This window comes from Haliotis rubra, unplaced genomic scaffold, assembly GCF_003918875.1.
Source record: "Haliotis rubra isolate DU_JTF1 unplaced genomic scaffold, ASM391887v1 Scf156, whole genome shotgun sequence".
Taxonomy (NCBI): Eukaryota; Metazoa; Mollusca; class Gastropoda; order Lepetellida; family Haliotidae; genus Haliotis; species Haliotis rubra.
The window spans coordinates 1273330-1291690 of NW_025765514.1; the positions used below are offsets into that span (position 1 = coordinate 1273330).

Consider the following 18361-nt stretch of genomic DNA (forward strand, 5'->3'; position numbering starts at 1 on the left):
GCTCCAACATAAGATACTGTGGTACATTTTGTATGTAAGTCTTTGTTACCAAGGCCTCTGTCAGCCGGGGGTCGATTCAGGAGGAAAATGAATTGTGAAGACCATTTCTGGTGGACCCCGCCGCTATACTGCTGGAGGTGAGGTGAGGTGAGGTGAGGTGAGGTGAAATTGGGTTTAACGTCGTGCTTGAGAATATTTCGCTCATATGACGACGTGCATGCGTGTGTATGTGTATGTGCGGCTGCTTGTACTAGCCCAGACTTAAGCTGGTTTTATAGCGCTAGCCCACTGAGATACCATGCCGCAGTGAAGCATGAATACCCCACTCAGACACATTATACTGACTCCGAGCCGACCAGTTCTTGTTGTACCCATTAATGCCGAGCGCCAGGCAGGGACCAACAAGTACCATATCTTTATACTGCTGGAATATTCCTAAAGCGGCATAACGCCAACCTTATAGAGAGGGGCATTCACAAACATATCCGATCACAAACCCAAGAACCTTAGACCAAATGCAGTTTTGGAGTTTGGGGCAAATGACATTCCACTGTTTCAGTGCTATGAAGAAATGTAACTGGAATGTCACAAGACAGAAAACCATCCAGAAGTTAAGTCTGAAGTTTAAACTAAATGTGAAAATATATATTAAATATACCTAAATAACATCATCGTTATACACTCCACAGTTATATTTGGAAGTTCAATTTTGATTAATAAGATACAGGATTATCATTTTCAACGTAACAATGACGGCGTCTCTTCTATGCAACCCCTTATCAATGCCGGTCAGAAAATCAATAAGCTTGTTAAATCTCTATGTTCAAACAACACAGGAAGGGGCGGGGATGGGCGGTTGCTAACGCGGGTCTATTAACAGTCTCAACTGTTCCCCTTTCTCTTGAAAGACGCCATCCCGTACTGACGCGCTGTTCCATTAAATCTTACGAGATACATCATCAGAGATGATTATCTACCTGTATGGCCAGGTAATGAGGTTACCTGAGGGTGAGCAGGTAATTGGACCTCTGACCACTGGTGCCACACACCTGCTGGACGCCTACCCGACGTCAAGCAATTGTTTCTCATAACTTGGACATATTGCGTAATATCGATATTCTTGTCAGTCATATGTGATTGTTATGATTGTTTTTAAATACCTTATCTTACACAAGTGTTTATTTGCTTTCAATGAACGAGAAATTGGAAACATGATCAAATGTGATTCACGTAAGCCCATACTTTGCATATATAATTATTTCCTAAACATGACAAATCACATATGTACTGAATGGTTCACTCTGGTTCTCAATGAAACACACTGGAGTTTTATGACACGCTCTTGTATTGAACAAAAGAAACTTACTGACTGAATCAAACATATTGGTACCGAATCAGATATGAGACGAATCACTAATGAAATATTACTGAATACTAGTACTGAATGATATAGATTGATACTGAATCACACACTGGTACTAAATCAAACATACTGATATTGAGTTCCACACACTGGTACTGGATGATACACACTGATACTGAATCACATATACTGACACTGAATCACACACATTATACAGAATTACACACATGTACTGAATAAAAAAACTCATTGGTACTGAGCCACACACTCATTCTGGCACCTGATCACACCCCCACACTCACACACATAGTGGTACAGAATCACACACACACATACTGGCACGGGATCACACACGCGCGCGAGAACGCTATCTCTTTTTCTCTCACATACTCTCTCACTACATACTGGTACTGAATCACACACACACACACACACACAGACACGCACGCACGGACACACACATATGCCGATATTGCAAACACAGACACACACACACGCACGCACGCACCTATGAGGATATTGGAAACACACACACACACACACACACACGCGTGCGAGCACTCACTACATACACTGAATCACACAGACACACACGCACGCACGAATATGCCGATATTGAAACACATGCACCCGATCTGATCTGATGCTGTATCACGAACAATGGTAACGAACCACACACACTTGTCAGAAAGCAAACAGATGTCACTGGTTCATATCGAGCGCTACAGAAACTGAAGCCAATGCATGCAAGGGAATATAGTTTGTAAAGTTATATGAACTCCGCATGCACTGCACTCATCTTTCCCTCTCTATCATTGACGTGTTGGCGAAAAGAAATACATTGTCTGATGCTGACTTTTCAAAGCAATTTTACGGCCTCATTTACATCGCTGACAAACAGTGTGGTACATAACTATAGTTATAACTACAGACGCAACTACTTGGGAATTCTCCTTGATGAGGGTATATCTGCATACGAAGATCGCACAACATCTGGCGCGAAACAAATGCTCACAAAACAAGACAGTGTCAAACTTTAAGGATCAGACTTCACATAGTAATTTAAGATATCATGAATGTTTAATCCGGCGCGAGTTCCTAACTTGTACACGGTTGAATAACTAAAGTGGGACACGACCTGGGTCGGTATTGTCCTACGATGGGGGCGAGCAGCAGTTAATGAAGCGCAGACGCACAGAAACTGCGATGTGTTGTAATATTCATCAGACAATTGGCAGACAGATGATACGGACAAATCTCCACATCTATTAACATTGGTCCAGTTAGTACAAGCTCAATTTGTAGCATATGACACTGATGTCATATGAGAACAGGCTGAAATATTAAGTGACTACCGCGTTTTATACACTGCAACATTACTCCTATAGGTTTAGCTAAGAAGTTGATACAGACTGAAGGCAGAGGCTCGGAACGCTACGGCAAAGTTTCCACTTGAAAACACAGGCATCAGATTATCACCACCAAAAGAATGAAAGCTTTATATTATTTAATATTACTCGTATTTATTCAAATTACATTTTTTTCAAAGAAGTACAAATGGCAACTCAATCCTCAAGAGATTCGTACAATATGATAAAGTATGAATTATTCCTGAGCCATAGAATATCACCATGGTACACTTTCATCTAACAACCGTTAGTGCAAAGCCATAACCAAAAGAAAACTGAACATCATGCAATACAGTAAAATCATTAATGTTATTACCCATTCTTCCTTTTTTAACCGATATGTTAAACGGGAAATTATATTACTAAATTAAAAAACGTCTCGTTGATTGGACTTAAACAGATATACTTCATCTAAAAAGCATATTTCGTTTTATCGTATTGAACAAACGAATTCCATAAAATTGTATATGCAAATATTTGACATCAGTACTTACTCCACAAATCCATTGTCTGTGAAGACGCTTGTTAATATAGTTATGGGTTATGTTATTTGTATTTTTAGCGGTACTTATTCAGGGTTACGCTGGTGCTGCAGCTATACTTCTTTGATTGGTATTCTAGAAGTTGAGGAGATGAAGAATGAGGAATTTTTTTCTCATGTACCACTTACTTGACAACGACATTAGACTCTATGTCGAAACGTCGCCTATACAGAATAAAGAAGTTGTATATCTATTAACAAATATCCTCAATTTGCAGCTATACTGTTTATTATTAGAACTAGAACTAATTAACTCCCGTAGAAGAAGTTGATTAGCTTTTGTAGTGTAGTGTGGTGTGGTGTCATAGCATAAATACGTATGATAGCTTTCAAATCTCCTTTTTAATCTAATCTGTTTTAAGCAATAACAGCGAATTATATTACTTTTGTTTTCTTTCCAATTCTTTAATCAAACATTTAAATCAAAGTTATTGCTTCCAGTTTGACTTCCGCGAGATAGTGTACAAATAGCAACGGCCTTTAGCCTCAGAGCAATTTACGTGTTTAATAAGGTCCTTGATTTGTACATTGTAAAACAACATGAGTTAACTAATAACGAAATGCAAAAGGAACCAGTGTATTCTGACACCGTTTCTCATTTTAACTTTGGTTCATTCAAGTAATGTCCCGAATTCATCTCGTCAATTTTAATGAAGATTAACAAAGTCGTCATATGTGTTGACTTATTTATTGTTTTAAGAGATTCATACGAAATGTCCAAGAACAAGTGGTCCTGGTCTTTATGAAGTTGCCAAAACTAGGTTTTTCAACTCACAAATTAAAATCGTTCTAACGTAATTAATTCAATGTAAGTTTCCTGGTTTAAATGTCTTGTAGAAAACTACAAATTGTGTATGTTTACAGCGACAAATGTTAAACAATATAGGTAGAAGGTGAATATCGTTGCTACAGATTGTCTGAAAACTCGTGGTTCCTGATTTTTCGTGGTGTGTTGTACGCCGGACGCTCCAGCACGACGTGAGCGTCAATTCTCGGATTGAGATTCCAGAGTCCAAGTGTGACTAATGCATTTAAACGTCATACTCACAATGTAAAAGCTTTAGGCGATAAACTTGATAGAAAGTGTGAAATTCAATATGAACGCCAACTAGACAGAAAATAAACAGTAGTTTATAGTCGGCGTTAACAAGCGTTAAATAGCAAGCATGAAAACGTCGCTGCGATTTCAGTCAGAGAGATGGTTAGCGGAGATGACAATGCATTGACTGAACGGTTCTAAATACCAATGTGTGATCAACATTAGGCTTACTTCACTGCACACGGCAATACAGGTACAATTGCATTGTCCAGGTAATATATGCACAGACGCTCTAAAACAATTGGCGACATTCAGACCGCCAAGTAGATCACCGTTTGCCTGAACGAATGGTTTTCAATGACCAGTTATGTTTTCCGATGACTTCGCAACATCGATTGTTTAAAAATCCACGTAGACAATGCCGTTATCACCACTGTATGAAAGTAACATTTAAATATCATTGGTAACCTGGTATCATATTAACCTTACTAGAATTATTGTCATCCTGTGAGTTAACTAATATTTTCACATTAACGAAGCCGTTTTATTGCCCAGTTATATCAATTCAATCCTTTACCGAGCGGAAAACACACCCAGATGTTATTAATGGTATTTCGGAAATATATGTGACATTATTAAGGCAGCCATTAATAGTCATAATTCACCTTAAGGCAAAGTATATTAAAAGAACATGTTTGGATTATTGTCATTATCGTCCTTCTCAACATCATTGGGATGCTTAATTAAATTTTCATGATGATGAAATGGAAGGCTCTTCGCGATTACTTCTGTCAATCATCTGCGAATTTCCAGTTCATTTTGATAAAAAGGAAAAGCCATTCATCAAATGTTGCCATAGACAAACCTGAATTAATCTGATCGCGCTATCGAAGCCAGCCTGAACACAAACAGTTTTATCGCAACCCTACTTTTACAGGATTAGGACCGGAATGATCAGGAAACCTTGATAATCCTCTTAAAGACATCCTCAACACAGCGTTCTAACCACCAAGGGGGATTAAAGAAGCACGTGCTCTCTGTGTACTGCTCTTTGCTTTTCTAAATTATTCATATTCAAAATCTCCCAGGACTCATAAACTGTTACACTCAAGCTTTGCCTTCCACTGACGAATAGGGCTAAAAAGCTTAGGGCTCTGCTCTAACCCTTGGGATTGTCTTCGGATGGCGAAACGACGCACAACCAAACAACTTAGCTTGCTTGGCCGTGCTTTAAGCACGTTGGGGCTCAACATTAAATTTGTATTAGCTCTTGAAAACTATTACACCATTGCTAGCATATTTGGTAATAATATTGAACAGGACTCGAGACACATTATCATACAAATAGCGAGTCACGGGGCAGTCAAGATTTGTGTGATCAAAATCCCAATGAGGTTTTTTGAATGGATGGATAACAATTGACTCTCCTGTAACAGAGAGGAAAGATATTTGGGGGTCAGATACCCCCTTCCTGGTTGATTATCAGGTGTATAGTTAGAACACTGATACGAGATTATTTTGAAAAGTATATAATTTAAGAACCACAGTCGTTTAGGTAATGGTAAGATATATGTGAAAGATGGGAATGAGGGTACAAATGATTCGTTTGAACGTTAAAAGAATTCAGTACAGAAATGAAATTGATGTAAAATCACACCTCTAGATTCGTATAGATTAGAAAAATGGGTAACCCTGATTGCTGAATATAAGTAGGATAATTAACTACCAGGCAGCCTTAAACGTCATTCAAGCCCAGGATTCCGATTTCAAATGCTTGCACTAGACACCTAACAACTACTTAACAGTTTTCGCCAGGCAATGTGTTTGTGGCGTTCATTGAATGATGACGTCTTGATCTCATATAGAACCCTCATCGCGATCTCATCTGCAAGACATTTATGTATACAACTGTATGCATGTTGTTAATACTGTATGTATGTTGTTAATACTGTATGTACCTGTACAAAACACAACTCTGCCCCCTAATTGATTTTGCGATAATAATTTAAGACGAAAAAATACGAATTGTCCGAAAAAATAAGAAATATATGCGACGTCAACCCACTAATTATTAATACTAAATATTTATACTAAATATTAAATAATAAGGTTTTATAAGTCTTTTACTTCACTTTACTTTTAACACATATCACATACTGACTTGAAGAGTTTTTTCATAAGGCGATTGAATTAGTTAAATAATAAGCTTTCTCTGATTAGCAAATAGCTACAGCTCTCGAAAATATATTTTTTTAAATTGATAAAGTATCAGCTCTTGAAAAGCAAAGAGTACTTTTTTTCGGTGGTGTAATTTTTTGAAAATGACATCTTTTCTCTCTGTTTGATATGGGACATATCAAATTTTACTCCAACATTTTTCTTCCATGTGACGTCATCATTGGACTGTCGCTTTAGAGTTCGTATAAACATAGATGACACGTGCCTTGTCCTTTTTGTACAATTTATATGTTTGAATGTGCCCGTTTTGATAGTGCATGACTAGAATTGAAGGATATGTTAACAAGAGCGCCTACAAGAATTTCTATAATACAATACCTCGAGAATATAGTGCTATCTTCAGTGCAATAAATGGTTATTTTTTTTTTTTTCTGAATATATATCACTCTTTTTGTAAATGTATTGGTACAAAAGAATACGATTTGGACATCGAAATGCATAACGGGGTAACAGGGAAATACAGTTCGTTATAAATTTCATGTATTTGATTCTTTACTTGTATCAAGTTTAATCCAAATTAGCAGTATGTAAGATAAGGACCCTTTTAGGCACATTGGAAACTTCATTTTTGCGACGTTGGGGAAACCTTTGAAATGTTGATATCAGACATGTTCAAATGGCTAACAGCTTTGTTTCTTATCTACATGTGCATTTAGGCCTACTGGCGTTGTAAAATGCACACATATGCTCAGACAAAAAAGATAGGTCATAGAACTCCAAATAAAATCTTTGAATAGACAAGATTTCCTGGTGTAAAAATATTTAAAAATTCTTCATGCACATTCAGTCTGCTTGACAATATGGATAAATATGTCAAATTCCTTAACAGTTTTTGAAAGTTTTGCTGTATTCTCATATTATACAGATCTGTGGCGCCAAACGCCCCCTTATCCATCTCGTCCTTTATAGTTTAATACATCACCAGTTAATAAATTTCGTATTTTTCCTTTTCAAGCAGCGTAACAGAGACAGTGTGAAACAGAAGTCAAAAGCGTCAGCAAACACAATTAACACCGACAGCGTCTAACAAACTCTGAAATGACATTAACAATGTCAAACAATAACATTGATGTTAATGTCATCAGCTACAAATCCCAACTGCGTCAAACACACACTTCCATCAAACACCAAACGCCAAACAGGTTGTTAATATCAGACGACGCCAGAGCTGACCAGCCATCACCAGTCAAGATTATACTACGAAAGTTGAAGAAAAAGACAAATTAGCAGCGAAAAAACATCAGAACATGTCACAGAAATGAACCATGACACCGGGTGTTCACGAATAGGGTAAACATGTTTGACGCTACTATATTTCCCACTCATACAATTTGCATACAAACTACATGTTGGTTTTCCTACAATGCACAGTAAGAAACATGGACGACAACAACACCATTCAGACAATAACATCGTCGCACACATAACACCCAACAAGCTACAGTTGGCCGCCAGAAGGATAAAACAAAAAACATATATCATTATGTCTATCGAATAAATGTTGCTATGGAAACGTTCACAAACGTATTATGAAATACACGAAATACTGAAATGTATAATCGATCACAGAGTTATCTGTTGTAAACCCCTAGATCTTTTTATTCAAAACTTCTGACTTTGCCTGGTGGCGTTTTAGAAGAAGGGGGTAATTTAAAGAAATGAAAATGAAAGAACATTAAACTCCGTTTATTACAAAATAATTCATATATTTACTCCTTCCCACGAGAATGTATATAGGGCAAATGCGATGATTTTTTTATATAGTTATACTGTAGGTTGGCATATTAGGCCAAATTTACCAAAAAGAAATAAATTAATCTGTGATCTCAAGCAACCCTAAAACAACTTCTGTTATTTCAATACTTATTTTGTTCAAGAAAATAAGTTCTGTTTGAATAAATCCTATTTTAAAATGAGGATTTACAACAAAACTAAAGTTTCGTTCCTGTGATAGTATGTTAAAATCTGCCGTCCATTGGACACAAATAGAAAACACCGTCTCACAGAGATATCAAACCGAATGTACATTCTTTTAATGTGGTTTAAATGAACTAGGGAACATACTTGAAAAACTCTTTTTTTTTAATTTTAAAATTAATTACCCTTGTAGATAAAGTGTAGAACAACATTTCATATTTATAAATTTCTAATAAAATCAATTTGTGACAAAATACCTCATTGGGGAAATTCAAACAAAACGAAGACCAAGTTAAGATTGAAAGATAGGAACGCCGAAGGCACTTTTGTTAAATATTTTAATGCGACATTAATTTTAGGACGCCAGTGGGGTAAATTATGAATTTTGGGAGGAAGTTCAGTTGAATACACGGCACACTGATAAATCAGTTGTGAAGATTGTGTTAGCATGCTTAGTGCGCTAATGACCCCTAACGCCGTTATTTGGACATGGTCTTCTAGGCAGACATAAATTATCTGACGTTCAAACAAAACTTGACTGGAGTTTTTGATTTTACTGTTTCCATGTAGGCGTCACCTGTTCCTGTGTAGCGTTGTGGGGGGTTGGATACAAGGTGAGAAGAGTATCTCTCTGTCAGTTGTTGATGCTGTATCTGATCTTCAGAATATAACCCAGGTTATTAAGAAATACTGAAATATCGATAGGGGAGACAGACATCATCAAATGAAGCTTACCTATATTTAGTAATTTAATTTTCTCTTTATACGGATCAAATGGCATTAAGATTATTTATGCGTAAATGATGATGATGATGATGATGATGATGACGACGACGATGCTGATTATGAAGATGTCAACAACAAAAATATCATAAAGATATTATCAAGTGTCATGATCTATTGTTCAGTGTCTATAGACGGCGACTGTGACACTTCGGACACCATCGGAACCGTGCCTAATGTTTGACTGTCGAGATTATTATCAAGTTAATCATCCAGATATATGCGTGCTTTACCTGACAGGTGTAATGGACTGGAATTATTTTGAAATTTGGACAGATTGTCAAGGTATGAAGAATTTCCCTTCTCAGGGCAGAGTGCTAAATAGTCTCTACCTCTATCACTATATAAACGATTCATTGTCCTACCCCTAAACTGATTCTTACCATTAAAATTTTTTGTCGAAGGAAATTATATGTGTGTATTAGCCGAGGGCTGAAGTAGTGTCTATTGTTTGGCGAAATTCCATATATTCCGGTAGGTGGCCTCCATTTTCAACACAGGCGCTAGAGTGGAAAATTTTGTATAATTTCAGAGGTTCGTTCTGTCCGCGGTTAATGGCACGCCATGGCCCCAGCGGGGTCTTCAGTAACGTCGCATTCAGCTTCTCGTCCCGCTTACTCCTCGCTGACGGAACGCGGACAACTTCACATCTCCCTGAATATAATTAATAACTCGTGCTTTTTCGCATGACTGTTCTTTGTGGGATTTATTATTCTGGGAGAATCCATCTTTAGCGGAGAGCAGTAGGGGGCGAGCCTTCAGCCCCCCGATCGTTCTAGCTAGTTAATAACATGTCCACGGCCTTCAAACACAAGATATTGTCATAAGCTCGGGCCATTGAGGCACGGCAAGTAGAGTGATAGGAGGGATGACGTCTCTACCCACCGTCCCTGCTGGGGATCGGCTTGTCGTTTCTCCCACCCTCGATGTCTACTTTGTAATGATTAAACCACTGTAGCTGGGTCCTAACGCACAATGGCCGGACCGGGGGACCAAGGTGCCCCTCCGAGCGGCGGTACAGTCACTGGAGTTGGTGATTTACGATCGTGAATGGATTACAGTGAAATATGAAGAGTTAGAAAGGAAACACTGGTGCAAGGACTGTTGTTATGCTGAGAGCAGTATTGTAACAGCACAAACAACGTGTTGAAAACAGATATGAATACTATTGGCGCGTGGCGGCCAAGCTCAGGGTAGTCGTCTATCACCATCGAGATGGTGTAGGAACGGAAATAAGGTTTTAATTTGTCCATATATCATAATACATCATAAAATAACGCCCTAATTGTTGGATTAGAGTTTTTCGTAAGCTACCGAGCATTTCACTTGAGATCCGGGAGGGCTGTTGTTACCTTGACAGAAAGACGATGTTTTCCCTGCATAAATTATGGTGTATAATGTAGTAACTCTATACACAGATTTCCATAAAACGCACGTGAAGCACGTGACAGTAATTCTGACTTTACAAAAAGGTCCTTTGACACCTGTTCAGGTAGACGTGTGTGACAGATTATCATTTAATGACGATTTCGCCCGTATGTATACAAACGTCACAGAAATATGAGTTGTTGAAAACCTATCTGTATGATTTAGCGTAAAGTATAAGGCCATTCACGATCTAATATCAGCAATCCTCTGTATTCATTCATTTTGAACTGGCATCTTTTGCTTTTTGTGTTAGCTACCGTACCATAATGTCTTCCATAAATCAAGTTAAGTTCCCATAATGGTCGAATTGAATAACACATATCCTCTTTACATCGTCTAATTGTCTGGCGAGTAAAGTCCTGACGTTTATGTAAACAATTTTGCAAAGAATCATTTCATAACGCTCGGATTTAATGGAGTAGAAGTGCATAAAGAAACGATTCGCCAGATTCTAACCTTGTAACATTTGTCAAAAAGACGATAACTAGTTGGAGTTAAAATGCCACGTCACTGTTTCGGCGAGCGTGAGTATATTTCCTATAGTAGCTATTATCTGTCAACTCTGGGGTCATTGTCAGGCAGTGACGAGGGTTCTCCTAGGCGAGGAGACATTGCGTCACGTCCAAACGGACCCTCCCAGGGCTGGGTCTCGCGCAATTATGAGTACACCACTTCCTGAAAGTGGTTCAAATGTAGCGAGCTGAGATGTGATTCATATATTGTGTACTAGTCCGGCTAACAATGGTGTTTGGTTATCACACACACACACACGCGCACGCACGCACGCACGCACACACACACGCATACATATATGTAAGTAAAAAGGTATATATATATATAAGAAGTTTCTGAAATAATCACACGACACATATCTATACATATATATATATATATATATATATAAATATATAAGAAGAAGTTTCTGAAATAATTACACAACACGGATCTTCTCAAATATATATATAAATATAATATATAAATATATATACATATACACTTTAGTATTTAGAAAGTTGTGATAGATAAAACCACAATATATTAACCATGTATTTCATTCTAAACATAATTAGATCCATAATGTTATAATTTAATAATTTTAAAATGCAACAAAATCCTTCCGATAATTATAAGATATATCTGGCTCAAGGCATTGTTATCAGTCAGTTTATCGGCCTGATCCACCCCTTACCCAAACATTGTCCACTGCCTGCTTGACAAGAACCAGAATCAGATGCACGGGAATGATCTGTTTGCCATTTCTCCATCGGGATTGCGAGTAACGTATTAACGAGTATCTGTTTGTGTTAGTGTGACGTAAATTGACAAACCCCAGCCTGTTTTGGCGGAGAACAATAGCTAGACAACACCTTCAAATGGCGCATGTCAAAAAGTTATCACCAGGGACTCCCTTGGCGCCAGGCGTGACGTCGTACAAGTACTCTACTTGGAAGAAATAGAACATTCTCAATGATCCCGCCGCAAAATGCGAGTCGATCGTTTAATTAGACTTCCTGTGAGTCCAGCAGACTTTGGATTAGCGGAACTGACCGCTACCAAACCAATACAACGCTGAACGGATGAGGTCGCTTGGGCAGTGAAGTCACGTGCATGTTATTTATCGTAAACCTATATATTTTCTCGCATTGTCCCTCATATTGTCCTCATTTCATTGTACATCGTCTCTCCGCATCCACACGCACTGTTGTGATAGTTGCTATGGTGATACTCTCGCCAGCCATACTTTAATTAAATTCCCCATATATATCATTCCTGTAACACGAAAATATTGTTTGCTTTTTTGTATTGCAGCAATGCTCTTTCAGAGACACAATTTTGTTTCTTTTGCTAACTGCTGAATAGCTTACATCAGGATTCTGCATAAGAAGATAAAATGCCCTTTTCATCTCAGACATTTGCTTTGTCTGTTACAGTATTTTGGTTGTGTTTGGAGTATTGCCTTTCGGCGTTAATGAAATTACGTATATTAATTCAGCTTCTGCAAGACTTTAAGTTGTTTTTACACAATATTCATTTCTTAGCTAGTGATGTACACCATTTAAGGAAACATTCATCAAGCTGGTCTCTGTGTATGTCTTGGTTACAATAGGAACTTACACTAACATAAGCATTGAAAGAAATTTGACCTTTACAGGATACTGCATTTATGAAGACAGAGAAAATGAATTTTTATTCTGCATGTTATATAAATAAGTCGACTTTTTTCAAGTTTATCATTTTCAACACAATTGACAACATCTCCCCACGTTTTCGAACATGACCTTATCATGAACTTAAAACATATCGTGTGATGACTGCAAGAGCAACCTCCTTATAGATTATCGACGTGCAGCAATAAAACTAGCATATGCTCTTTGATTATAAATCCATTTTTCTGAGCCACTAAGCGTAAACATAAATCCTCTCCATAAAAGCCGGTTAAACATAAATGCTGGTTTAAAATAATGTGTATATATTGTTTATAGCGAGATCCTAATTGAACGCCATGCCTACACTTCCAGTCGGGTGGAGCTTGTCTGTACAAAGCTGGGTGATAATGAGGATGGGCTAGCCACCAGTTTTCCTCAGTGACGATCCGGACAGGCGAGGAAATTGCTTGCAGAGACTGTTATACCGATAGTTAAGGTCTGTGAACACTATGAATAGAGACTAAGCGATGATGAAGTCCTGGCCCTGGGATTAAGGGGTATTTTCTCCAGCACTGGGCACATTATTCTGACTCGGCTGTGGCACTGGATGGTTGATCCTGCCATGGTTGAGCGACTTGGCCATCAACGCTACAGGTTGTACATCAATCACTCAACCCGACAAGTCTCCCGACTGTTCTGCTCCCACCTCCAGTCCAGCACACAATCAGCTGAACACAACCGAACAGTACTGAACACTGCGGTGAAGCAGAGGGTAATGAGCCGAATCAGATATAGCTCATGTTTTTATGATATATGTGTTTTCTTCAAGACTTCATTGTACCATTTCCCTGCCCGCATCGTCGTAGCTTTGTCATGGAAACCATTCGCCACCATTGAGTTTAGCGCTGCATTCAAGGTAACCATAAACCTACCCCGGGTATAGTCTATGTGTCACAGGCAGGGAGGTATGTTCAATGTTTGAAAGGGGAAATGAAGTCATTGACTATGTTATATATTCATACAGGGGAATTCAAGTAACTGACTCGAGTGTCACAATGCCCGACCTATTTTCCTTCATTGTAACACTTTAACTCGTCATTTTCACATAATGTCAACATTTAAAGGAAACATTTTCATCCACACTTGCACACTGATCTTTGAAGATATTCTATTGTAGTCTCTCACAAAGATGGGAAGATGACTTCATGTGATTGTATGATCATTAGAGCACAACGAATGCGAAGACACTGAGACATTCATGGGTAACTAATGTTTACTAACATTTTGTCTAACATGTTAAATAATGTCCCTTGTAGCAAAGCGCTACCTCTGTGGTTATGGAAGTACAATGTAGTTTAAAAAAAGATGTCTGATAGGAGTTGAGAATTCATGGTACTGATAAACCGTTGTATCAAAGAAACATTTTCCCATAAACATCACCATACGTGTTATGGAGTAGCAATCGCCCTACGTCACGCTTGCATATTTCTTAATAACATTTATGCCATGTAATTATCGAGTCTAATTCAGAGTGTTATTACTACACATTAAGCATATTCTTTCTTCATATAGCGGGGTTAACGATATATTAATATTCCAGTTATTCTTTTTACTATTCAAATAAAGAACATTAAGAATGCCAAATATACAATATGACGTCTGAAGATATTGATAAACTGATATAAGGTGTCAGTTTATTCCGGAAAGAAGTTAATGAGATCCGCATGCGAAAATCAAAACCGCCATGACAAGGAATCCAAAAAGCGAGATTATATTTTCGGCTGTATGTTCAAAGTCAATAGAAACAGTAGACAAAATGTATGCCCATCCTCAAAATAAGTAGACGTCTTTTAGGAAAAGGACATACCACCAATATGTTAAAATGTAATGCAACTTAATTCTAACAAATGCTAGTGTATCTTCGAACGGATCTATTTTCACAACTTATTTATAGGTTGTTTATTAATGAGGCGGATTTAAGATGGTCTTCATCAACAACCTTATATGACGCGCCATTTGCTTATTTGCTGGAGCGACACTGGCAAGGGTTTTGATTGATTTTTAAGTCGTATTTGGGTCAAGAAAGATTTTTGTGAGTAGGGATGTGAAGCAAGCCCGTGTTTCAATGTGCCTGTTGAACGTCTTGTTAATATTTAATACTCTAGGCAGAGATTGTTGCTGACAAGTTGGCTTGTCTTGATCAACTGAAATGAGAAGAATCGACTCTCAATAATCCTCTCACATCAGATAGGGCAAATCTGTGGCCTTCATGCATCCTGAATAGTTACCATTGTAGAACCATGGCATCGGAAGCAATATTCAGACCTTCAATGAATGTTTTATATTCATTTCTTCAATTAGAATTCGTTTAAAGTTTTTAAATAACATTATGTTTAACTTGGATTTGAAGATAAACATTATTTCATTCTATGGTATGTCATATATATTAAAGTAAGGATTATATATGTTTGAGTATTGTATTAACTAAAATTAATATTACACACAGCCTAAATGCCATACTGTACATTTCAATAAGTAAGAAACTATATTCAATTATGATTTTATATATTTTTTATTGTTATTTCATTCCTTCGTCTTTACTCCTGTATATTTTAAAATTGATTACATTTGTCATCTCTAACATAACCTTAACATTTACGAAAATGATATTTCAAATATCAGTACAGATATAAAGATAATGATTATGTCTGTAGTCGACACATTTCATAAAAACAGAACGGTGATTGTCTTTTGTGCTATTATAATGAAACTCAAGGCTTTGAATTTGAAGATATAAATTATTTGCCTCAAGTTGAAGTTCTGCCAGATAATTCTTATCTTGTTCTATTCAGAAGAGTGTATATCTCTAATGGAAAATATTATTTCAAAGAAATTTTAACAGTCCATCTTTGGGCGTGTAACTTCATGTATTAGCTGCGAAAACAATTTATCATGAAACATTAAACTTCAAAAACACATATTTTAGTAATTTAATCAACATCGTGTCAAGAAACATTTATGATAGATCCCTCTATCGCTGAACAAGAGTAAAATTGTGTCGGTAAAACGTGTGATTTATAAAGAAGTTTTTTGTGTCAATCAGGGGTCTGGGGGGAGGTGTACCTCCCTCTCTAAGATGAGGTGTCTGACGATGCGGGGAGGAGGGAGGGGGAGGAGGAGGGCCCCTTTCCGACATCTCGCGTTATCGCTCTCTCAATCTCGTCTTGGGCGGCTTGCTATTGTGAAGCTAGTAATCTCTAAAATAAACCTCGCACTTGAAAACAACCTACCGGATTTCAGACGGGGTACGAATTTCTTTTTGCTAACCAGTGCTACGTGATTGTATCAAATGAACGACATTTTGGAAAGCTTAAGGATTGTTTGAATTGTAAAAATTCAATATAATTGATGTCATAGCGAAAACGTGCCTATGCGCTGTGGCCATCTACGCGATCGCCCGTTAACGTGATTCTGAATACAGAGTGTCTCCTTCTCATTGTCCTCGGATATGAAAGGGCAAAATCAACAGCCTCACAATGTTCTGCTCATGTCCCCATGCTCATCGTTGGTAAATATATCGGTGACACTGTACAAACACCGGTGCCGACCCCCGTATCGGACCCGACAGCATATGTTACAGATTGGAATCTCGGTCCCGACGATACCTGGCCGTACGTGCTGTTACATTTCTATTGCGACATGGGGGCTGGAAAACAAACAATCTTTCAGTTTCAGTAAAATGCAAATGAAAAGGTAGGTGTAGGTATTCGCTACTCACTGTCCGCTGTGTCCCTGACTGTGAGGGGTCCGGTCACGCTGCCGGCGATTCTTGAACCAGTTGCTGACTTGCGTCAAAGTCAGTCCTGTTTTTTTGGCCAGATTCCGCTTCTCGTCTGGGGTTGGGTATCTGTTCTGTTTGTAACACTCTTTCAGAGCTTGTCGAGATTTCTCCTTGAAGCAATATACTGTCTCTTCGCCATCCCAGATTGTTTTAGGAAGAGGGAACTTCCTCCTTAGCCTATACTTATCGACAGCCCCGAGAGGTCTTCCGCGTATCTTCTGAGCCTCCATGTAATGCGCTTTATACCACAACTGCTGCAAAAACGCATGATTAGAGCTTTCAAAACTGTGACTCTCTAAGATAGCATAGAGTTCCCTGTAACTACCCCTATGAAAGGCGACCGTTGCTCTTGCCTTAAGCACGGCTTCACTCCCTCGTAATAATTCACTCGGAGGAAGAGACCAGAGGAATCGAGCTAGTCTTTCTATGTCTCCTTTCTGCTGTAATGCCTCACAAACACACGCAACCTGTTCAGGAGAAAAAGTCAAATTTTTGCCGGCTAGTAATTCCGAGTTAGATGTTGAAGATGGCGATTTTACATCTGTGGATCTGTTGTTGGTGGTGGTGTTGTCAGTTGCCGTCACTGTGTTGTGGACGTCCCCACCCCCTACTGTCGGGTCCCCGGGGGTGAGGATAGAATCCTCGGAGTCCCCATTCAGACAGGTGGGTGCCGTTACGTCTGGGCTGAGACTTGGTTCCATGTGCGATGGACTTGGATCCATACTCTCTGTGACAGCTAGCCTCGTGCAGCAGACACAATGTTTACCCGCGTGACTGCAGTGCAGGAGAGCTCATGCCGAACACTTTTATAATTACCAACTAACTGGAACGAACAATTCTCATTGGCCGACGGGGCGTTCACTCGACACATCTGTGAAAGCGATGGGCGGGGGCCTCTCAGCACCACAGCCTATCACGCCTTTGAACGACCAACACAGTGATTCAGGAAGATATTTAATTGAAGGGGGACGGTCCCGGTAGGAAATATATAGTTCTCCATCACACTCGGACACTACGTGAAATGAGCTGGAAAATAGCAAAGGAAGTCTTTGAAATAATTGATTAAAATTTGATTTTATCTTCTTTACCCATGATTATACCTGTAAATCACCAGGTCGGTGTGTGGATTATTCTGAAACCTCTGTTCCGACAGTGTTGACAGATGCTGTTGCACAATATCAACGTTGCAAAATTGACGTGATTAAGAAAAGTTGGCGATTTGATTCGTGTTGTCGTCGCATTTTTGTAGCTCTAATGTACGTGACACGCGCCGGCTATTATATCAATCTCACACGTGACACGTGACCTCACGTGTGTCACATAAACTATCACTTTGGACGACGTTTTCGAACATGGTGGACGTCCAAATGATGAAGTTCCTGATTAATAACGAGACTATGTAACACTTCCGTATCCGGTCATCGTATTATGCAGTAATGCTAAGTGGTGGTGGGGTAGTCCAGTGGTTAAAGCTTGAGAGCGTCAAGCCGGAGACCTGGGTTCGATTCCCTCTTGGGTATACGTACATTGAGTGAAGTCCATTTCTGTTGTTCATGGGCGTGATATTGCTTGAATGTTGCAAACACGGTCTTACTCACTTAAGCACTCACTCACTCACTCACTCACTTGACGATCTACCTGATATACTTACTATT

The 18361-nt window shown here is 38.6% G+C and overlaps 1 protein-coding gene across 3 annotated transcripts in view; it reads right to left on the bottom strand.

The window, feature by feature from the left end:
* Positions 1 to 18040, bottom strand: part of LOC124270956 (homeobox protein SIX6-like) — a 30476-nt gene extending 12436 nt beyond the window's left edge. For 2 of the 3 annotated variants that reach the window (XR_006896910.1, XM_046706022.1), the window contains exon 1: positions 16644 to 18038. Coding sequence is in view for 2 of the 3 variants with exons in the window: in XM_046706022.1 (XP_046561978.1) it covers positions 16644 to 17428 (785 nt within the window). In the remaining variant the exon portion in view is untranslated. Of the gene's footprint in view, positions 1 to 16643 lie in introns of all 3 variants that reach the window. The other variant, XM_046706023.1, reaches the window with a different exon arrangement.
* Positions 18041 to 18361: the final 321 nt, after the last annotated feature.